Below are 23,246 nucleotides of genomic sequence, written 5' to 3'. Positions count from 1 at the left end.
ATTGGCCCCAGTCACAGACACTGTTCTAGCCTCCCACTTTGCAGATGAAACCGACGCACGTGGCAGGGACTTGGCCCAGGTCACACAGGAGGTGTGATGCAGTCCAGGATGGTGGGCCACTGAACCGCAAACAAGGGCTGTTTGGTGTGTCCTCTGCCAGCCCCTTCCCCTGGGACCCAGACAGACAGGTAGCTCTGGGCCAGGCTGAGTCACAGTTGAGGGTTTATTGCCAGAGTCAGGAGGATGGGGGATCTGGGTGGCTGGTGGGGGTCTCAGGAGGTCTGACTGGACACTGTGGGGCCACGAGTGGGGCGATCCAGGGTTGCTATTAACACAGTCTGCCTCCTGGTTGGTGCCTAAAATGGGGAGCCTACTCCTGGTGGGGGTGGGGGTGTCTTGTGGGCTCCCAGGAGTTAACCTGCACTAGTAAACCTTCCGCCGAGGAAGCCAGGGAGCCTTGTTCCTCAGGGGAAAGGCTTCAGGCCTTCCTTGAGTAGGCCCGGCTCAAACTGGGGCCATTCTGAGTTTTAGGGGGCTGGCCAGTGCTGGCCACAGCTCTGGTCTTCCAGCCTCGGGACAGGGGTGGGGTACGCATAGCTACAGGGCCAGGATCCTCCTAGACAGTCACTGACCCCCCATCGTGGGCATCTGGGCCCCTCTTTTACTCAGACTGGATCTCCTAAGGGTGATTCCTTGGCAAGCCTTCCTTTGAACCCTGTTTTTTCCCCCATCAGGTGATGTGTTCTCTGGACGGGAGTGTGGTGAGGGTGGTGGGGGAACGGGGCCCGCTACCCAAGAGTGCACACAAACACGTCCTGATCAAAGGGGAGAGGGCTACCACACCTTTAAGGGACGGACAAGATGGGGACCACACCTCTGCCACTGGCCTGTTGGGGGCCAGTGGGAGCCTCTACCCCATGGCTTTGGGAACAGGGTCCAGCAAGGGGCCTGCAGGGCTGGTGGTCTCCCAGGCTGAGGGCTGTTCTGGAGGGTGCCCCTGCCCAGCCCTGCCTGAGAGGTGTGCGTGTGTCCACCGCTGGGTCCTTGCAGCCGTGATGGGTGGGCATGGGCCGAGCATCAGTGGAGTTTGTGAGTCAGAGCAAAGGGGGTGGCTCTGTCCAGGCTGGAGGAGCTCTGCTCCCACCCCACTGCAGACCCTTAGCTCCAAGGAGGGTGGAGGTGGCGAGGCTCAGTGCGGCCCAGGGTAGTGGACGTGGCCTCAGTTTGGGCTTCACAACCATTGCCAGGCTGCAGAGGAAGGGCTGGCCAGGAGCTCCCCAAACTGCCTCCTGCCTCTCCAGTGTGCTGGGGGGAGAGGAGGAGGAGCCGGGCCTGGGCCTGGCAGTCGGGGAGGGGGCCTGTCTGCCTCCAGGTTTTACCCTCTTCCCCTGCAAGAGGCCAGGGGGCTCCCCCAAAGCACTCACTGGCCTGGCTTCTTGTGGGGAGAGATCCAGGTCCCAGAGGGAGACCCCAGCCCAGAGGGGGAAGAGTGAGTGGCACAGGCAGAGTCTGCTCCCCCCACGCCCCCCCCCGCCCCCTGCCAGCCAGGCCTGAGGCAGAGGCGAGGGGAGCAAGCTGGTAGGGCGGGGCCCACCAATGCCCTGACTCCCAGCCCCAGGCCTGACACCGGCCCTCAGGCTCAGTGGACCCTGGGACAGATGTTAGGAGGGCAAGGGGGTCCTGTGCGTATGTGGCGGGGAGGGGCGGGAGGAGAGCGCAGATAAGCAGAGAAGGCAGGTCTAGTGGCTCCCGCCTCGGTCCAGCTCACACGAGGGGCACGGGGGGGATGGAGGCCCACACTCATGCCCACAAGCAACAGACAGACAGATGTTCACACCGAGGCCGCCCGGGGGACCGGCTCGGCCACCACGGGGGGTGCAGGGCTGGCTGTGGCCTGTCTACCCTGTGTGGCTCCCTCCCTCCCTTGGCAGCTGGCACAGGGGCCCCCCAGCCTAGGAGCCCACAACCTGGCCGGACCACGTCTCGTGGGGAGTGTGTGGGGCCAGCTGGGTGAGCACCACCTCCACGGCTTGGAACTTCTGGTTCTTGGGCGGGATCGGGCACACCTTGTAGGTCACCTCGTCGCCTTCCACCGGCACGTACTCCCCCTCGATGCTGGTTGCGGGGAGAGGGGTGTCAGCCTGGGAGAGGCCCCCTCCCTGGACAGCCCCCATGGTCTGGCCTGAGGGCAGCCTCACCCTGGGCCAGACTCATAAAAGAGAAATCAACACCGCCCCTCATGATGCTATAACGCAGGGGTCCCCAACCTCCGGGATCTAATGCTGAATGATCTGAGGTGGAGCTGATGTAATAATAATGGAAGCAAAATGTGCAATAAATGCAATGCGCTTGCATCATCCCAACACCATCCCTCCCCTGTCCATGGAAAAATTGTCCTCCACGAAACTGGTCCCTGGTGCCAGAAAGGTTGGGGACCACTGCTATAACGTGAAGAGTATGAAAGGACTCAGGGAGGTCCCCTAGCCTCAGGGCTCAGGGACTCCACAGGCCACGCCTGGCATGAGGGCTGGGGTCCAGACCAAGACCACCACGCCTCTCCTAGCCTCCCTCCAGACTGAAAGACCCAGAGGCTGGCCCAGCCCTCTCAACCCCCATGGTGTGGGAACAGGATCCAGGACTCAGGCGGTGGGTCCCAGGGCTTCTGGGGTTCTCCCCTCTCCACCTGGCCCAGCCTTCCTCCACCCCTGCCCCTGAAGGCCCTAGGAGCAAAAAAAGCTGCCAGGACCACAGACTTCAGCCAGTGATGGCAGAGGCCTAGGGAGGCATTTTGGAGGCACTGCTGGGACCCTATAGCAGGGCTCAGCCACGAACGGGGAGCTGGGAGGGACTCACTCAGACACGTGCACGAAGATGTCCTCCGACCCGTTCTCGGGGGTGATGAAGCCGTGGCCCTGTGAGCGTGAGAACTGCTTACAGACGCCCTTGAACACTGGGCCAGCCGAGGCACGGGCTGTCCTAAAGATAGGGTAGGAGGATTGAACAGCTGATGTGGTCTGAGCACCCCATCCCCTGCTTCCCTGGACCCCCGTAGCCCTTCTGCGCCCTGCTGCAGAGCCTGCCTAGAAAACCCTTCCCGGAGCAGAAACCACCTATAGTGGTACTAGTTCAGTCCTCTCATCATCCCATTGGACAATAAGGAGACAGTCCCAGAGAGGGAAACTGGTTCTCCCAGGTGGCCCAGCAAGTGGGTCGCCTGACTGCCAGCCAGTTCCCCTCTGTACACAGGACCCTCCCCAACCTGAGGCTGGTCTGGCTTACGCGGATTCCTGATGTAAGACTTCTGAGTGAAGAATGTGCAGCCTAGGCTTGAATACCTCCCAGAACAGGGAGCTCACTCTCTCCCAAAGCAGCAGTCTCCATCCTATTTGCTCATTTGTCATACATCACTTCATGCATCATTTATTGAGCCTCTGCTCTGTGCCTGGCCTTAGTATGGACATGGGACAATCAGTACCTGCCATCAGACCCCTCCTTTGACCAAGCCAAACCAGCCTCTGTGTGGCCCCCACAAGTGAAAGTGTTAGTCACCAGTTGTGTCCAACTGTGCGACCCCTGGACTGCAGCCCACCGGGCTCCTCTGTCCCTGGAATTCTCCAGGCAAGAATACTAGAGCGGGTAGCCATTCCCTTCTCCAGGGATCTTCCCGACCCAGGGATTGAACCCAGGTCTCCCACACTGCAGGCAGATTCTTTCCTGTCGAGCCACCAGGGAAGCCCAGGTGGCTGGCACAAACTCTCTCTTCAGTTTGACTCCCCCCAGTGACCTAATTCCGAAGGCCCAGGGCTGGTCTCTGTCCAGCCTGCCCACCTCTCTCCAGAGGTCAGCCACGTGCCACGGCTCTTTCCCAAGCTGTTTCATCCAGTGAGAGCACCCAGCTTCCCTCCTCTCCTGATACATCTTCCAAGGCCAGCTAGGACATCTTCCCCAAGGCCCGACACTGGGTCCTCACCCCCGACCCTGCCAGCTGTCGTGAACGGTGGACAAACTCCCCCTGGATTATAAGCAGTTTGTGGACCGAGGCGTTGCCTTCTTTATCACTGGACCCCCTGGGGAAGGCGCTCCATACAGCTTGGTAGACTGAACGAATGAATGCTCGTAGTGACGAGAAGGTCCTTACACAGCTCCCCTGCCCTCAGGGGGCGGCGGAGGATGAGCCCAGACAGCCCCACCTGGAGTCCCGTCCTGGGAAAGATCAGCGGAGCCTGGCAGAGGGGCAGGTACTCACGCTGAATACGTCCTGGTCCGTTTGGTGGGCAGGGGACTGGGCAGGTCCCGAGATGAGACACTGCCTCGCTCCCAGACCCTGCTGCCCTCCCGGTGGAAGGGGAAGGTAGGCCAGACAGGGGACTTGGGGGAGTGCAGCGGGGGCACGACCGCGGGCGGCGTGGGCTCCGAAGTCATGGCGGGGCCAGCGGGAGAGCCGGGCGGACTCCCGGGCACAGGGGCCGGTGGAGGGCTTGGGCGTCCTGGCGGGCAGGGCCCGGCCTGGCCCTGCTCGGCGGCCTCACCAGCCACAGGCTCCGTCTGGAAGAGGAGAGAGAGAGGTACAGGTGAGTGTGGTCCAGGGCGGGCAGCTTCTGGACACATGTCTGCAGCGCTGGGCCTGCCTGCTGCTCCCAACCGCGAGTTCAGGCCACTCACAGCCCCTCCCTGACACAGAGTCCTCACCAGAAAGACAAAGGGGTCTTAGAACCTTGCTCCGGGCGGAACTGTGGTCTCCTAATATTCACCTTCTGAAATCTGAAGCCCTCAACGTGATGGTATTTGGAGATGGCATTTGGGAGGTAAGTGGGTTTAGATGAGGTAAGGAAGAGGACTTTCCTTGTGGTCTAGTTACTAAGACTCCTGGCTTCCAACGCAGGGGGCCCGAGTTTGATCCTCAGTCAGGGAAGTAGGTCCCACGTGCCGCAATTAAGAGTTCGCATGCCACAACTAAAGACTCCCAAGTGCTGCAACTAAGACCCGGCGCAGCCAAATAAATAAAAAAGTATTTACATGAGGTCAGAAGGGTGGGGCCCCCATTATGGGATTGGTGTCCTTAGGAGAGACCCTTTCCTCCTCACCCCTCCCCAAGAGCTTGTCTTCTCTCCTCTTGCCTTTTGAGGAAACAGCCAGCAGGGTGCGTGCGTGCATGCTAAGTCGCTTCATTCCACTCTTGCGACCCCCATGGACTGTAGCCCTCCAGGCTCCTCTGTCCATGGGATTCTCCAAGCAAGAAGACTGAAGTGGGTTGTCAGTCATTTCCTCCTCCAGGGGATCTTCCTGACCCAGGGATCGAACCTGCATCTCTTGCATCTCCCGTGTTGGCAGGTGGGTTCTTTACTGCTGAGCCACCTGGGAAGCCCTAGCAGGGGGTGGTCTGCAAGTTAGGAAGAGAACACTCCCCAGAACCAGACCATGCTGCCACACGGAACTTGGGCCTCTAGTCTCCAGAACTGGAAGAACTAAATGTCTTCGTGGAGCCCCCCGTCTGTGGTGTTTTGTTAATGGTGGGCCAAGCTGACTGAGATAACCGCAAAGTCCTTCCAGTTTGAAGTTCAGTTCAACTTGGGGGCCTAGGAGGTGGGATGGGTAAAGTGGCTGATGACCTGGAACACAGTTTGGCACAATTGCCAGCAGTTTCCAATCTATAGACCTGGGTCTGAATCTCAGCTTTGCCATCTGTAACCTGGTGACCTCAAGCAAGCCACTCAACAGTTTCAACGTGGCAGGTGGGAATGTGGGCTCCAGACCCCAATGACCTGGGTTTGAATCCTTCTCTACCTATTGGCTGTGCAGCCTTGGTCAACACTCATAGCCTTTGACTTAGTTTCCTGTTCTGTAAAATGGGAAAGGCGTTGGTTCTTATTTCATAGAGAGGCCACTGTGAGAATTAGATGGCATTCTCCGTGCTTAGAACAGGACTGGGGCATAGTGAGCTCTTGTAATGTTGGTGATTCTTCCTTAGACCCAGTTTCTTCCTCTCTAACAGGAAGTTGAGAATGCTTACCGTGCAAAGTGACTATGGCTTCAGTGATTTAGTGTGTGAGTGAGAGCATTTGACATCTTGTAGATGCCCAATAAACTGCTATTATGAATGCTAATCAATAGAAGTTCCCCTGACAACAACTCCATGCCTGGATAAACTTTAAAAATAAAAAATTCCTTTTTTTTGGCTGCATCGGGTCTTAACTGGGCATACAGGATCTTTCATCGGGCAGTCAGGGTTAGTTGCCCTGCCGTGTATGGGGTTTTAATTGCCAGATCAGGGATCGAACCTACATCTCTTGCATTGGAAGGCTGATTCTTGACCACTCTACCACCAGGGAAGTCCTTCGTCCTATATTTTTCTCTGCGGAGGAAGAGAATGTAGTTACCCAATCCATGCACCCACCCACCCTCCGGGTCCCCTGGGATGGGAAACTCTTGGGCTCCAAGAGACGCTAGACTATTTATTGAGCTTGGAGCCGGTGGGCTGCCACAGCGGGGCCAGCAGGATGCCTGGACCAGGAGAACTCCAGTTTAGCTACATGTTAGCTGCTGGCTTGGGTAGCACTTCCAACAGCCTCAGCTTCCTCTTGAGAGTCCCCTGGACTGCAAGATCAAACCAGTTAATCCTAAAGGAAATCAACCCTGAATACTCTTGGGTAGGACTGATGCTGAAGCTGAAGCTCCAATACTTTGGCTACCTGATGCAAAGAGCCAACTCATTGGAAAAGACCCTGATGCTGGGAAAGATTGAGGGCAGGAGAAGGGGGCAACAGAGGATGAGATGTTTGGATGGCATCACCAACTCAATGGACATGAGTTTGAGCAAACTCCGGGAAATGGTGAAGGATAGGGAAGTCTGGAGTGCTGCAGTCCATGGGGTCGCAAAGAGCAGGAGACGACTGAGCTTCCTCACCTGTACAATGGAGCTGAGAAAGCCTACCTTGCTTCCTCATGCGCTACGGTGAGGCTTGATTAAGCAGGGATGTAAAGAGTTGCCCACGGCCCATGACGTATAGGAGTGAGGGTGACAGGTACTCCACCTCCTCACTCCCATTCCTTCACTCCCCCCACCACCCTGGGACCAGAGGTGAATCTCTGAGCTAAGTTTATTTCTGACCTTCATCTCTGCCCTGCCTCCTGCAAACCCGTACTTTCCAGGGAAGAATTTAAGATGCCTTTGGACTCCAGAGCCCTGCATGGACTGGAATAGCTGAGGAGGTACCCCCACTCAACTCCCGTCGTTGGAGCAGGTCTCCTGGCCACTGTTCAATGTCCTACAGCAGGTGGGACTTTTCTGGGTCAAGGTTATGAGCTGGCTCTGCCATCCCTAGGGGTGGAGATGCAGTGTCCCTCCCCCTCAGCAGGCCCCCAACATATCCCATCCCGCTAGAAGAGCTGCTGTGGGGGCCCCCAGGGGCAGGCAGAGGGTCAGAATTGCCCCTCAGGGCCCCTCATGCTGAGGTGCGGTTTTTCTCTGAGCCCACTTGAGGAGGCAAGCAGGGGCCAGGTTTAGCATTTTATCCCCATTTAGTTAACTAATTGAATTAATTAAATTAACCCTGAATATTCATTGAAAGGACTGATGCTGAAGTGAAAGCTCCAATACTTTGGCCACTTGATGCAAAGGGCCTTCTAATTGGAAAAGACCCTGATGCTGGAAAAGATTGAAGGCAGGAAGAGAAGGGGATGACAGAGGATGAGATGGTTGGATGGCATCACCAACTTGATGGACATGAGTTTGAGCAAGCTCCGGGAGACGGTGACGGACAGGGGAGCCTTGCATCCTGTAGTCCGTACAGACGCAGAGTCTGACATGTTTGAGTGACTGAACAACAACAAGCTAATTAATTAACTTTGAAAAGCCAGGTATTGAAGCTGCCCCCTTGGCAGTGAAAGCGCAGAGTCCTAACCACTGAACCCCCAGGAAATTCCCTTGTCCCCATTTTAGAGTGAAGATACCTGAAGTTTCAAGAAGAAAAGCAAAAAAATAAAATTAAATTAAAAAAAAGAAGAAAACCAATTACACAGAACCTTGCACATGAGTGTCCACAGCAACATTATGCATAAAAGCCCCAGATGGAAAGAACCCAAAGGCCCATCTCCAGATAAACAGATGAACATGTGGTTTGTCTATATGTGCTTCACCGTGAAACAGAACATGATTCAGCCATAAAAAGAAATGAAGTTTTGATAGAGCTATATGACATCTGGACTTGAAACCTTGAACCTTGAAGTCATGCTGCTAGGTGGAAGAAGCCAGTCACAAAAGATGGCATATTACCTGATTCCACGTATGTGAAATGTTCAGAAGTGGCAAACCCACGGAGATGGGAAGATTCGTGGTTTGAGGGGTTAGGAAGGGCGAAGGAAATGAGGAATGACATCTAATGGTACAGTTTCTTTTTGGGGGTGATGAAAATGTCCTCAAGTTGACTATAGTGATGTTGCATAGCTCTGTAAATACACTAAAAGCCACTGACTCGTCCATCATAAACAGATAAATCATATAGTATGAGAATGATACCTCAATAACACTGTTAGGGAAAAGGAAGACAGGCAGCAAAGCTACCCAGGATGACAGCAGAAAAGCAGGAGATGCCCTGGGGTGCACTCCTGGGTGCCCCCTACCCTACCTGGGTGAGGGTGGCAGGTGGCAGGGAGAGAAACTCGGCCTCCCTTTCTCCAGGAAGCAAGGCGGTCCTGGGCTGCCCACTGCACAGTTTTCCCAGGCCTGGTATTGTGCTTGGCAGTGACAGCCTGTGCTGGGAGGTCGTGGGGTGTGGAGGGGAGGGAAGGAGGTGGGGGAGGGGCTGCGGCGGTCCACAGCTGTTGCCAGGGAGATGCAGCTGATCTGGGCCCTGCTCCGGCCAGCCAGGCCTCCAGACCCAAGACTGAATGAGCCTGGCTCTCAGGTTCCAAGCGACATGGGCAGTGGGGAGGGGTAAGGGGCGCTATCCAAGGTAGGGGTGGAGGGCAACCTCCTCCTTCCCCTCCCGCAGTGGGCCAGGCAGCAGAGGGCAAGGGGAAGCAGACGGAATAACAGCAGCCATAGAACATGGATCCCTTCCCGCTCCCCATCCATCACCCCACCCACCCTGGGAGAAGGTGGGGAGTTGGCCTTCGGGAAGGAGCTGGGGCTGGGATCTCCCCTCTCTCCTTCCTCTGCTGAAAAATGAGGATTACAAGAGCCCCACCTCCAAGGGCATCAGTGAGGATGGCACGGGATGGAGTGTGGGAAGCACTGAGTAGGTGCTAGATGAGAGGGTGCTCCTCCCAGGCAGGGTGGCTAAGGTGGGCACGGGTGGCGGGGGAGAGGGAGTGGGTGGAAGGAGAGACCCTGAAGCCAAACCCACCCTTTATTCTCACCTCTCCTGTTTCCGCAAGGACTCGCCCACCCACTAGGTCCCTGCCCTGTCCCTCATAGTTTCTCCTTTCATATAGTTCCTGCGTCAGTACTTTAAGGCTCTTGCTATTATGACCCCATTTTGCAGGTGAGAAAACTGAGGCTCAGGGAGGCTGTCACTCACTCAGGGCCACACCGCAATTAATGTCTGAGCCAGAGCTTGAACCAGGGCAATCTGACTCTGGAGCCCTGGAGTGGGGAGTCAGGGGTCCTGGGTTCAGTCCTTGTATTGCTACTGACTTGCTGTGTGACCTTGGACAGAGTCTTTGCCTCTCTGATCCATGCCAGAGCCCTGGATTTGAAGAAGCTGCACAGTGCAGGGTAGCCTGGGAAACTAGGTAGCCGAACAAGGGGATGCAGAGCAAGCCTCCAGCTCAGAGTCTTTCTCCAGAATGTTGCTGCAGAAGGGGGCAAGGGAAGACAGGGCTTTGATCATCTGAATGCTATATACAGTCTTTACAAAAAAGTCCTTTCTAAGTCTTTACTGAACTTGTTACAATACTGCTTCTGTTTTATGTTTTGATTTTGTGGCCACCATTCATATGGGATTTTAGCTCACTGACCAGGAATAGAACAGCACCCCCTGCAGTGAAAGGTGAAGTCGTAACCACTGGACTGCCAGGGAAACCCACTGAGTCTTTACAGAAATTATTTTCCATTTTTAAATCTCCCAGTTGCCGTGAAAGGTTAAAATTACAATTGTGTCCATTTTACAAATGAGGAAGCTGAAGCTCAGAGAGGTTAAGTGACTTGCCCAAGGTCACACAGCAGGTAAGTGACAGCGGCCAGATTTATCTGAAAGCAAATATGTCTTCCTCTGAGGATAAGTTCCCAGAAGAATTTTCCCTGAGAAAGCAAAGGGGAAATAAACTCTGAGAGCAAAGAACTAGATGTGTTTGTAGAACATTTGGTTCACCTCAAACAGAGCTAGAGCCTGACCCCCAAGATATTTGGTGTGCCTGCCTGGGGACATCTCTGGCCTGGAATGATGCCCTTCAGAACTAGCAGCTGGAGGGCAAGAGGACAGCCTGAGTCCCAGATGACCCAGGATTGACTCCTGGCTCTAGAGTGTCCTAGCTGGGTAACCCTCCCCTAAAACAATATATTTATTTATTTAGGTATTTGGCTGTACCAGATCTTAGCTGTGGTATGTGGGCTCTTTAATTGCAACGTGTGGGATCCAGTTCCCTGACCAGGGTTCGAACCCTGAGCACCCTGCATTGGGAGCTTGGAGTTTTAGCCACTGGACCATCAGGAGAGTCTCAACACTTCCTCTCTGAGACTCACCCTGGCGGTGGTTTACTAAGTCGTGTCCGACTCTTGTGACTCCATGGACTATAACCTGCCAAGCGCCTCTGTCCGTGGAATTCTCCAGGCAAGAATACTGGAGTGGGTTGCCGTTTTCCTTCTCCAGAGACTCAGTCTACCCATCTGTCAAATAGCATGAATCATAGTCCCTGCCCAAGTTACGAGAGGAGCCAAGGAGCTGTGTCAGTGGTCCCCCTGAGAGTATTTTGGTTCTGACCCTGCCAGCCAAGCTCCTGTTCATTTCCCTGCATGAAGATCAAGCCCCAGCGATTCCGCAGACAAAAGGCCAGGCGAGGTGAAAATAAAACATCAGAGCTGTACAGAGACAACCCTAGGTAAGGTCCTGATACAGTGTCATGGGGCTGTGAATGGTGATTCAGCCACATCAGCAGGTGACCATCAGCCTAGTGTTGGGGCTCCTCCAATTATCCACTCCCCCAAAAGAACTGGGCAGGAGATGTCTGTCAGAGTCTTCTGTTGACCCTGTGAATCCCTTTCCTTCTGGGCAGGTCAGGGAAGCGAAGCTGGCTCAACCACCCGGTGCTGTGTGACCTAGGGCAATCACCTGCCCTTCTCTGGGCCTCAGTTTTCTCCTCGGCTCCATGAATCATCATTGATCCAGATGACGCGTGAGGGTCACTCCACCTCTCCTCTGAGGTTGTCAGAAACACGTAACTGAGCGTGATTGCCAGGCAGCGGGGCAATAAGCAGGAGGAGAGACAGCCCTGCCTTGAGGGAGCCCGGGTCCGGGGGGACAGACAGACAAGCAGAACCCGGGACGGCTGGTCACGACAAGACCGTGGCCACCATCGATGGATTAGTAACCACGCGCCAAGAGGTGGGCCAGCCCTTTGCCCCCTTTCCTCATTTATTCCTCTCAAGAGCCCTACAAGGTGATTGCCATTATAACCCCATTCTTCAGAGGAGTAAACTGAGACCCAGAGAGGTGAAGAGTCTTGCTGGGGTCACACAGCCAGTTGGAGCCCACACTTTAGCACCCTGGAGATGTTTGGCCGGGGCGGGACAGAGGCCTTAGGCAGGAGGGAGGGAGGGAGGACCAGCGGGTCCCTGCAAGCTCCTGTCGCCCCTGCAGAAGGAAGAACGGGGCTTGGGGTTCTATTTCTGGCTTTGTGCTGACTCAGACCGTGACCTTGGATGAGTCACTTGCCAACTATGGCAAGCTTAAACACAACTCCCTCCATAAAAGCATCCCAGCCCAAGCCCCCACTGAGAAGGAGCAGACAGCGGGAGGCGTGGGTCTGGTGACTCAGAAAGGGGGAAGGACAGGGAACGCAGGGTGACGGTGGAAGGGCTTTCCGCACTCTGAGGTCTTACCCAGGATGGGCCTGAGGAGGGTGAGGAAACGGCCTCAAGACCACCAGGCAGAAGCTGGCTCTTCCCCAGTGCCCCTGCCCTCCCCTAGCCTCTCAGACACTCCTTAAAATACATCAGTGCCAAAGCTGCTGGAGCAGCTGGAGGTGACCTAATTAAACCTGATTCTTTCCCTCTCCCACAGTGTGTGTGTGTGTGTGTGTGTGTGTGTGTGTGCATGTGTACGTGGTGGGGAGGCACTGCCCCAGCCAATACTCGAGCTTAATTGAGACCCTTTAACTCTCCTCCTTGTCATATCCCCAGGCTGCCCTGGAGGGCTCCTATGATTAAGGCCTTTGGGCTTCGTGGCGTTAGTGAGGGTATGGATGCCAGGATGGGCACCACGAGAGAGCCCTGCTCACATCCCAGCTCCGCCGGGCTGTGTGACCCTGGGCAAGTTGCTTTCCCACTCTGAGCCCTCCTTGGAAAGAGGAATGGACTGGTCAAAGTCACACTTAAGAGTGGCTGAGCTTGAACTCAAATCAACGGGACCCATGGGATTTCCAGCATGCCAGGCCACTTATCCTGGTGCCCATCATTTCGCTGGCTTGGGGCGGGAGGAAGAGCTGCCCCATTGCTTCTTGTCTCCCATCTTAATGGTCTGTGTGGACAAAGGTCCGAATTGCCCCGAGCCCTCCTCTTCCCAACAGGCTTTAGGTCCTGGCCACGCTAGTTGTGATCAGCTCAGAGAGGCCCTGAGCGCCCTCTGCTGGTGCCACTCCTGGGGACTTGCCTCCAGACTAGCCTGCGGGTTTCCCTCCCTCACCAGCCAGCAATGTGGGACCCCTGATTTCCTTCTAGGGAGGCTCCCTCCCCAGCCAGTGGACTTCTGTGACCACTGCCCATCCCCTCTCTCCAGGCCTGGGAGAAACCTCTGTGGCCAAGATTGTCCTCTGGCCTCTCCCAGGCCCCTGTGAGCTGGTTCCTACTTATATCTGTCTTTTCTTTTTTTTCTTCGGAGGGTCAGACAGACCCAGAGGGGAGGGGCAATATATGGGAAATAGATGTTTTTGGAAAAGACTTCAAGGAAATGCTGGGGGGAGGAGATATCCAGAATTTGGAGGACTCAGAGGCTTCTGAGATAGAGTCAGGTTTGCAGGACTGGCTCCCCACCCCCCAGGGGGCTGCAGACGGCCCCCTTCCCAGGGAGAGGCCTCCCCTGGAGCCCATCCAGGCAGGCATGCTGCCAGGCTCTGGAAAGGTGGCCCACCCTCCACCCGGGTGCATTTCCTCCTCCCCTCCCCCAGCCCCAGCGGATGCAGCAGTTCACACTCTGTATTTATTATTGTTCTCACTCCCCGCGTCCCCCTCCCCTCTCCCTGGGAAGAGTCTGCAGGCTGGCAGATTGGCAGGAACCTGCTGTCTCCCTCACCCCTTATCTCCACCCGGACTCCTTGTGCCAGGGTCAGGCCACTTGGGGACTTGGCACTACTACCCAAGGCTTCCTAAGTCCCTGAATCCCATGGCAGGGGACCCAGCGGACCCTGACTGATCACCCCTGCCCTCCAGGGGCTGTGCCCTGGCAAGGGTGGAGGTCAGGGCGAGACCAGCCGGCTGGGGAGAGGAGTGGCCTTGGGAGAAGCAAATGCTCCTGGTAGGGGTGGCTCCAAGGCCAAGGGGGAAATAATAGCGTGGAACCACCTCTCCAAGCCAATTAGCCCAATTATCCCCAACACACCGCGGAAGAAACAGAGTCAGGATGAGACAGCTGCTCCAGGTCCAACTGTCTGCCTGCCCCCCCTCCCCCGACGGTCTCTCCCCGGCCCCAGCCCCAAATTCCAGGGGGAATGATCCATGTCGCTCCCTGCTGCACTCTGCTTTCAGCGTCTGGTAGGAACCCAATTATTCTCCAGTCAGTTCTCTCCCCCCTGGTTCCCAGACAGGAGGCTGCGGCTGTGGCTTGGCAGGTGTCTGCTGTTCTCTGCCTCTTGAGCCAGACACAAGTCCCAGACACACACACACACACACACACACACAGAGACGCCCTTTCACAGGGAACCATGCAGCCTCAGCTTCCCTTGGGGGCCAGGCAGAGCAAGGGAGGGGGGCAGGATGGCTGGGTGGGCTCCTCCACGCTCACACATGCCTGGCTCTCCTCTGTAAACTGGACTGGGCTGGGCCAGCCCCAGGGGAGGGGGTCCACATTCCCAGAGCCTACCCCCACCCCCACCCCCACCATCCACCATCGCACCTCCCTCTGCCCCCCATCATTAAAGCCAGTTTCCTGGGCTGGCCCCACGGTCTAGCCCCTTACCTCTCCCTGGCGGCTGAGGTCCCACACAGCCTCCTGCAGCCTTTCAGACTCGGCCTCTCTCTGGCGTACTTGGAGCTGATGAGCAGGGATGGGTCTGAGAGATGAGCTGTGTGTCTGACTCCGTGTGTGTGTGTGTGTGTGTGTGTGTGTGTGTGTGTGTGTGTGTGTGAGCATGCGGCACCTCAGGCCCCTCACTCACTCACACACGCCTTCCTCCTGACGTCAGGAAGAGCAGGAGGGAGGGACGGGGTGGGAATTTGTACTCCCTGCTTAAAGGGACACCGGGCCCCTGAGTCAGACACGGGCGGTGTGAGAGAGTGAGCTTCGTCTCTCCGGGGCCCCGAAGCTTCTTTTTCTGGAAAGTGGCTTTTATTGCCAGGCCAGGGTATAATTTGCCCTGCCAGGTGGGAGTAGATGCTGAGGAATGCAATGGGGAAGAGCTTGGGGACAGCCTGCATTCCTGGCAGTTAGAGAGCAAGGAGGGTGGTGAGTGTGTGTGTGTGTGTGTGTGTCTGCCAGGAGGCCGTGGGGTGGAGGGTGAGTCTGGAAGAGTGGAGGCCGCAGCAGGGCCCCAGGCACTCGCAGACCTCCCTCTCCCTCTGTCCCCTCAGCAGCGTGGCCCCTGCCCCGCACTGGTCTCCCCCTCACTTGGCTCTGGGCTCCTCCTCAGTGAGCCCACGTGGGCAAGTCTAGTCGCAAGAACTCACGTCTTCCTCTGTCTAGCCCACGGCGGACCCTGAGCTGTTTCTACTGGCTTGAACTGAATTGAAGAGGCCCCCGAGGGATTGAAAGGTGGCTACACACACACACACACACACACACACAGACTCCACAGCCTGGGAAGCTCTCCAGACGCCCTGGGTGTGAGTCTCAGCCCTAGTGCTTCCAAGCTGGGTGACCTGAGCAAGCCTCTCACGACTCTGGTCCCCCATGAGCTCTGGAAAGCAGAGAAGGAGGCCCTCGCTGAGGGGGCTGTTGGAGGCTCCAGGGCAGCCGGTGTACAAGCCTGGCTGGAGGAGGGCCCCCCCAGACTGGCTCCTCATCCCCCTAAACCATCCCTTCTCAGGAAAGAAGGAGGTCTGTCCTTCGCATATCTTTAGTACAGCTGATGCAGCCTGGCATTTTCAAAAGAAGTCTCATTAAAATAAAAAGGAGCAGGGAGTTTTAAGGGAGACCAGAAAGATACAAATTCCTAATAAAAATGGCTAGTAAGAGGCACTGAGGGCAACCCAATGAGCTGGGTGAATGTACGGGTCAGTGAACAGGTGATGTGGTCAGAACTGCAGGAAGAGGTCTCTGGCACAAGGGCAGTGACTTTTGAAAAAATATTTTTAAAATATCTGTTTATTTATTTAGTCATGCTGGGTCTTAGTTTTGGCAAGTGGGCTCTAGTTCCCTGACCAGGATCGATCCCCGGCCCCCCGCATTGGGAGCACTGAGTCCCGGCTACAGGACCACCAGGCAAGTCCCAAAGGTAGTACTTGAATTAGAGAAGTCCTGAGTTGGTTCGGGCTTGAGTCCTGATGGCTGGATGGTGGATTACAGGCCAGCAGAGGGAAGGAGTCAGGAAGGACCTCTCTGGGGTAATGATGTTTAAGCTGAGCCCCCAGTGACAAGAAGCAGCCAGTCTTGCCAGGGTCTAGAGAGAACTGTGGGAAGAGGGGGTGGTTTGTCCAAAGGCCCTCAGGTGGGTGTGAGTGCTGGCGTGCCAGAGCATTGGGAAGAAGGCTGGTGTGGTCGGAGCGGGCGCTGGAGGGGAGAGGTAGGCCATGAGTCTGGAGGCCGAGAGGCAGGGCCTCAAAGGCCAGCTCTGAGGAGGCTATGGCTTGGTCCACTGTAGACCAGAGCCAAGGGCCTTACCCCTCCCTGCACGTCCAGCCTCCCCTTCTCTGAGGCCCTCCCTGCCCTGCCGGCGGGCAAGCATGTGCTGCGGCTGCCAGGCAGCCAGGAGCCGTGAATGAAGGAGGCTGGGCTGAGGTTTGAAGTAGTATTATGATTATTCTCCACGAAGACGAGAGGGCACAGCTGTTCATTCAGGAAATGAGCAGCCCAAGGCACCACCCACCCACCCACCAGCAGCTGAGTAACAAAGAAATCATCTGCTTAAAACCAGAGGCTCCGCCATGCAGGCTATTTCTGTGAAAACCCAAGAATTCAAAAGCTCACCCCCTAGAAATCCTTCCTCACTTTGGTAAGGCTGTAGAGGTGGGTCAGGAGAGAGAAGCCCCTTAGTCCTGTTGGTTCCAGCTGAACTTTAAAATCCCCATTTTGTTATTGACGTTCAGCCCACCCATGGGGCCCTGTCCTGGCCTTTGATGGCCTTAAATCCACAAAACCCTTTAAGGTACATACACTCCTCCTAAGGTGTTGGTGCCACTTGACAGATGCTGAAACTTCGGCACAGAGAGTTTAAGAAACTTACCCAGCACCACACAGCTGGTAATGGAGCTGGAATTAAAGCACAAGAATTCTGGCTTTGTTATTCTTGTTCTTTCTGCTAAAGCACACTGCTCTGAAATGTCTTCAGTTCCCTGGACACCCATATCCTCAGCTGTGGGACTCATCTTCAGCCTGTACTAGCAGTTTTATTTTTATTCATTTTAAATGTCACTGGTTTGCGCAGCCCTCCATAAGCATCCTATTTATTTATTTACTTTTCAGTTAATTCATTAACTTGGCCGTGCTGGGTCTCTGTTGCGGCTCGCGGGCTCAGTAGTGGCCTCGTGTGAGCTTAGCTGCCCCAAAGCACGTGGGATTTTGGTTCCCCCATCCGGGATTGAACCTGCATCTCCTGCATTGGAAGGTGGATTCTTTTTTTTTTTTTAATTTTATTTGGTTGTCCTGGGTCTTTGTTGCTGTATGTGGAAGTTCCGAAGTTCCGCATGTCATGCCCTGCCGCCAAAAAGCAAACAAACAGACAAACGCTGCATATTCAAGCAACTTAGGGTTTCTAATGTGGCTGGTGCAGAGAAGAGAAGGGCAGAGGTCACCCTGTGTGGGGTCTGGGGTGGTGCCTGACAAGAGGTCCACTCCTCATCTGAAATGAGGCAGTGTCGCTGGCAGCCTCATGGCCCGTCCAGGGCAGTGGTCAAGGCGGGCAAGATGTGGGGTGTGGGAGGCTCTCCCGGCCTTGCTGGGGCTGGAGCCTGCCCTAAGGCACCTAGGTGAACGTCTCCTTGTGCCGTAGCTGCCTGGATCCCCTCAAGTCACTAGGAGGAGCTCTCTGTGATGAGAAGAGGGGATCCCTGACCTGCACCCTTCCCAGAGGGTTGGGGCTGGATCAGCCAGGCTGACCCCTAGCTGACCTGGCCCTGGGATGGCTGTGAGGTGGGCCTTGATCAGCCATCTGCCCGCAGATACACGTTCCTGAACACCTCCACCCTGCCCAACCCTGAGTGCTCCCTCCGCGCTCACCTTCTGAGTGAGGCCGTCCCCGACCGCCTTGGCCACAGGGGCAGTCATCCCTCCCTCACCATCAGATTTTGCATGTGACCTTTCTCAACAACAGGGCCTGAGAGAGGACCTGCCTCTGTTTGTTTTCCTGTTTCCTGCAGGTCCTCCTTGCAGGAGCACAAGCCCCCCAGAGCAGGGCCTCCTGCACAGCAACCCTAACAAACATCTATTGACTTTCTCTACTTTGCTTTCTGGCTCAAACCAGAACAGAGAGTAACGTCCTGGGATGCTGTTTAGGTCCCTTCTAGGACCACCGTTCCCAGTGTTCCCCAGCTGTCCACGGCGGGGTGTGTGTCATTCCTGGGACTTTCCAGACACGGTCAAGGGCATCATCCTGCTCCTCAGAGCCTCCATGCCTTGAGAACCTGGAGAAGGCCCTCTGAAACCTCGGAATCAGGAAAATCCAGATACCTGGTTAGTTTATATTTTATAATCAAAACGTTCCCAACCAATTAAAATTGGTTAGTTTCTATTTTAGGCTTCTCTTGTAGCTCGGAGAAGGCAATGGCAACCCACTCCAGTACTCTTGCCTGGAAAATCCCATGGACGGAGGAGCCTGGTAGGCTGCAGTCCATGGGGTTGCAGAGAGTCGGACACAACTGAAGCGACTTAGCAGCAGCAGCAGCTTGTAGCTCAGTTGATAAAGAATCCCTGCAATACAGGAGACCCGTATTTGACCCTGGGTCAGGAAGATCTCCTGGAGAAGGGAATGGCTACCCACTCCAGTATTCTTGCCTGGAGAATCCCATGGACAGAGGGGCCTGGCAGGCTATTGTCCATGGGGGTCCCAAGACTTGGACACGACTTAGCGACTAAACCACCAACAGTTTCCATTTAATAATTGAGATGTTTTTCTTTTTGACTGCTAGAAATCTTGGAGCCAAATTCTTCCTTTGTCAATAGCAAGTTTATTTGCAGGACCATGCATATCTCAGGGTTAATGTTTTCTTTTCCTCTTCTGATTTAATCATCCAATAAATATTTGTCCTGGACTTATTGTGCACTTGACGCTTTTCTAGGTACTGTAGTGGGAAAGCACCAGTGAGCAAAACAGACAGAAACCCCTGTCTTCGTGGCACTTACAGTCAGGAAGGAGGAGAGAGGCAGTAAAACAACCTAATAAGTAACTACGTCACGTGTCAGGAGACAGTAAACGCTATGGAAAGCTATTACGCAGGGAGGTGAGGGAGGGAGTCTGGGGTGGTGCTGGGTGGTTTGCAGTTTAAAATGGGAGGGGTGGTGGCAGAGAAAGCATCGTTGAGCTGACATTAAAGCGAGGACCTAGAGGAGGTGAGGAAGGAAGACGTGAGGCTGCTGAGAGGGAGAATGTTCGAAGGAGAGGAGACGGCATCAGGCAGAGGCCATGAGTGGGGAGGACGCCCAGAGTTTGAGAAACAGCCCCTAGGCAGAGGCATGGGTGCATGCGGTCATAGGGGTCACCGGCGTACCCCTCAGGGCTCAGAAGGCCGTCCCAAGGACTGGCTCTTCCTCCAGTGAGACGGAGCATTGCCAGGTCGGGAAAGGAGGACTGAGAATTTCTGAGTGACATTTAATTTCTTTTTTAAAATTAGTTGACTTATTTGGCTGCGCAGGATCTCAGTTGTGACACGTGCGACTTTTAGTCTCAGCCTGCAAACATAGTTGAAGCATGTGGGATTCTAATTCCCCAACCAGGGATTGAACCCGGGCACCCTGTGTGGGGAGCATGGAATCTTAGCCACGAGACCACCAGGGAAGTCCCTGATGAGGTCCTTGGTGAAGATGGAAAATCTAACAGAAGCAGGTTTGTGGGGGAAGAGATGACCATTTTGGCCCAGGTGAAATTTGAGTCTCCAAATGGGGATGTGAGCAGACAGGTACATAGACTGCTCAGCGGAGTCCTGAGGCTCCCTGCGTCTAGAGGTGGGGGGAGGAGGTGAGAGGAGGACCCGGGTGTGTGGGGGAGGAGGGAGTGATTAGCCGGGATAAATACTGTCCTTGAGGACTGAGAATTGCCACTGGATTTGACAGTGTGGATGCCATTGTTGACCTTGAGAAGGCAGCGTAGGTTGAGTGGTAGGGCCAAAACCCTGACCAGAGCAGGTTGAAGACAGACAAGAAGAGAGACTTTGGAAACAGTAAATGCAGATGACTCCTTCAAGCGGTTTTGCTGGTAAAGGGAGCAGAAAATGGGGCAGTAGCTGGAGGGAAAGGGGGCCAAGAGGGTTTTTTTAAGATGGGAACAAATCTTAATTGCTTTTTTTAATTTAAATTTTATTTAGTTTTGAATTTGAATAGGTAATATGTTCCCATGATACAAATTATAATAAGGTTAAAACAATCACTGCACATTTTGCACGAGAATACAAAACTATGTTCATCGCTCAGTCCTGACTCTTTGCAGCCCCATGGACTATAGCCCGCCAGGATCCTCTGTCCATGGAATTCTCCAGGCAAGAATACTGGAGTGGTAGCCATTCCCTTCTCCAGGGGATCTTCCTGACCCAGGGATCAAACCCAGGTCTCCTGCATTGCCCTTCCTTGGTGGCTTAGGCAGCAAAGAATCTGCCTGCAATGCAGAAGACCTGAGTTTGATCCCTGGGTCAGGAAGATCCCCTGAGAAGGAAATGGCTATCCACTCCAGTATTCTTGCCTGGGAAATCCATCGGCAGAGGAGGCTGGCGAGCTATAGTCCATGGAGGCACAAAGAGTTGGACACGACTGAGCGACTCAGGACACGCCTAGTGATAGGAATTCCCCAGCAGTGAGGACTCTGGCTTTCAAATGTCCCCATCTCCCAGCCAGAGATTTCAACAGGCTGCTCCTGAGATTCTGATTGGTGACCCTAATGAGTCAAAGCCCGTGGACACTGTGCCCCATGATCCCACACATCACAGATTCTGAAGGGCATTTAAAACATTTTTCCTCCTACCCAGTCCCTCTCCCACATCCCTCAGGCATTCAGTTCCTTGCCCTGGAGACAGCCAGTGTGATCAGTGCACACATAACTGCGCGAAACACAGACACACAGACACACACACAGAGATACAGACACACACACAGACACACACACAGAAATACAGACACACACACACAGACGCAGACACACACAAACACAGAGACACAGACACACACAGACACACACACAGAGATACACACACAGACATAGGCATACACACACAGACAGACATAGACACACAGAGACACACACACAGATACACAGACACAGAGACACACACAAACTCACAGACACAAACACACACAGACACACACAAACACACACAGAGATACATATACAGAGACATGCACAGATACACACACACACAGAAACACACACAGATACACAGACACACACAGAGATACACACAGAGACACACAAACACACACACACAGACACACGCACAGATACACAGAGACACACACAAACACACACAGGGATACACACACAGACACACAGACACACACACAGACACAGACAGACACACACAGACAGACACAGACACAGACACACACAGAGATACAGACACACACACACAGACACACACAGATAGACACAGACACACACACAAACACACACAGACACACACAGACAGACACAGACACACACAGAGAGACACAGACACACACACAAACACACACACAGACACACACAGACACAGACACACAGACACAGACACAAACACACAGAGACACAGACACACAGACACACACACAGACACACAGACACACACACAGACACACAGAGACACACAGACACACACACAGAGATGTATACACAGTCAGACACAGACACACACACAGACACACAGACACACACACAGACACAGACACACACACAGACACACAGACACACACAGAGACACACAGACACATACACAGAGATACATACACAGTCACACAAATACACAGACACACACATAGAGACACAGACACACACAAACACACATAGCCACACACAGTGTTATTTTTCTCCTTTTGACATGAATAATAACATCCCATATAGACTGCTCTGTGCCTTGCATTTTTATACTTAATAATATATTCTCCATATCATGCTCTATCCATACACAGAATGCATTCTCATCTTTCATATGGCTTTGTGTTATTTTACTCAATGGTACACCATGTATCTTTTTTCATCCAGCCCTCCACTGATGGACAATCATCTGAGATGGGTTCTATTATTATCTCCACTTTACAGGAAGGACATGAGCTGCTGAGAGGTTCACCGGCCGCCGTTGCTCAGCTAGTGCGCTGCGGCGTGGGAACTCCATGCCCTTAACCACTCACTGGACTCTCCTCCTCCTGGATTACTTTCCAACTCGATTTCTCCCTCACTCCTCCGTTCTTAGCAATTATTTTGGTATCCTTTTGTTACTTCAAATAGCATGTATTTACAAGCCCTGACCTTGTGCCAGGCACAGGGCTAGGCCAGGAGGGTGGAGAGGGAGGGACACGACAGAAGAGCCCTGGGCCGGCAAGGAGCTGGCAGACTAAGTCTTTGTGCGTTTTTGTCAGCCACCTCAAAGCTTCCGTGGAACGACGCAGAGAATTAATAAGGAGGCCAGGTCCCCGTTTTCACTAATGAGGAAACCAATCGTGCCAACAAATCACTGTTACAACCCCGTGAGCTGAAAACCATAAAAGAAGCCTGGGAACCCAAAACATCGAACTCGGTAGCGCTGGCCTCTTTGCCCCAACCTGGCCCTCCTCCAGTTTCCCATCTCAGTGAAAGGCCTCAAGGCCTAGGCTCCTCCCACTTCCATCCCCAGGTCCTGCACCCTATCTGAGACCACCCCCTAAAGACCTCTGGACTTGGCCCAACTTTGCTCTCCATGGCTACCAACTTGCTCCTCTTATAGGGGCCACCATGTAATTTCCTCCCTGGTGTTCTTTTCTCCACCAGCCTCCTCCCACACCCTCCCTGTTCCTCCAGCTCACATGTCTTCATGTCATTTCCTGGTTCTAACCTTCCAAGGCTTCCCTTTGCTGCCCTTGGGCTAATGAGGTGGTGGCATAAGCCCAGTGGTTAGGATCATGGGCTCTGGAGCCTGAATTCAAGCTGTGCCACTGATTATCTGTGTGACCTTGAATGACCTACTTAACTTCTCTTTGCCTTGTGCACAAGTGTGTCTAAGTCTCTTCAGTCGTCTCCAGCTCTTTGCGACCCTACGGACTGTGGCCTGCCAGGCTCCTCTGTCCATGGGATTCTCCAGGCAAGAATTCTGGAGAGGGTTGCCATGCCCTCCTCCAAGGGATCTTCTGGACTCAGGGATCAAACCTAGTGTCTCCTACGTCTCCTGCATTGGCAGGTGGGTTCTTTACCACTAGTGCCACATGAGAAGCCCTTTGCCTTCAGTTCAGTTCAGTCGCTCAGTCGTGTCCGACTCTTTGCGACCCCATGAATCACAGCATGCCAGGCCTCCCTGTCCATCACCAACTTCCGGAGCTCACCCAAACTCACGTCCATTGAGTCGGTGATGCCAT

The 23,246-nt window shown here is 54.4% G+C and overlaps 1 protein-coding gene across 1 annotated transcript; it reads right to left on the bottom strand.

Moving 5' to 3' along the window:
• Positions 1-211: 211 nt before the first annotated feature.
• CSDC2 (cold shock domain containing C2) lies at positions 212-14,636 on the bottom strand. The gene is made up of 4 exons (XM_055395554.2): positions 14,328-14,636; positions 4,247-4,545; positions 2,854-2,976; positions 212-2,115 (listed from the first exon to the last, which is right to left on the bottom strand). Exons 1-4 carry the CDS (start codon positions 14,499-14,501, stop codon positions 1,953-1,955), a joined length of 759 nt encoding a protein of 252 aa, XP_055251529.2. The 5' UTR covers positions 14,502-14,636; the 3' UTR covers positions 212-1,952.
• Between the last annotated feature and the right edge of the window lie 8,610 nt (positions 14,637-23,246).

The sequence above is a fragment of the Moschus berezovskii genome, chromosome 6, assembly GCF_049115385.1.
Source record: "Moschus berezovskii isolate FMDL1 chromosome 6, NW_MosBer_1.0, whole genome shotgun sequence".
Taxonomy (NCBI): domain Eukaryota; kingdom Metazoa; phylum Chordata; class Mammalia; order Artiodactyla; family Moschidae; genus Moschus; species Moschus berezovskii.
The sequence above is the reverse complement of the archived record's forward strand: the minus strand, read 5'-3'. Positions and strand labels throughout refer to the sequence as shown.

Excerpts from the sequence above, each read along its gene's own strand:
- CSDC2 (XM_055395554.2), bottom strand. The coding sequence starts at position 14,501 with ATGCTCACACACACACACACACACACACACACACACACACACACACAC. Across the intron at positions 2,977-4,246 it reads CGGACCAGGACGTATTCAGC|GACAGCCCGTGCCTCGGCTG; the intron begins GTGAGTACCTGC and ends CCCTATCTTTAG. Across the intron at positions 2,116-2,853 it reads ATCTTCGTGCACGTGTCTGA|CATCGAGGGGGAGTACGTGC; the intron begins GTGAGTCCCTCC and ends CCCCGCAACCAG.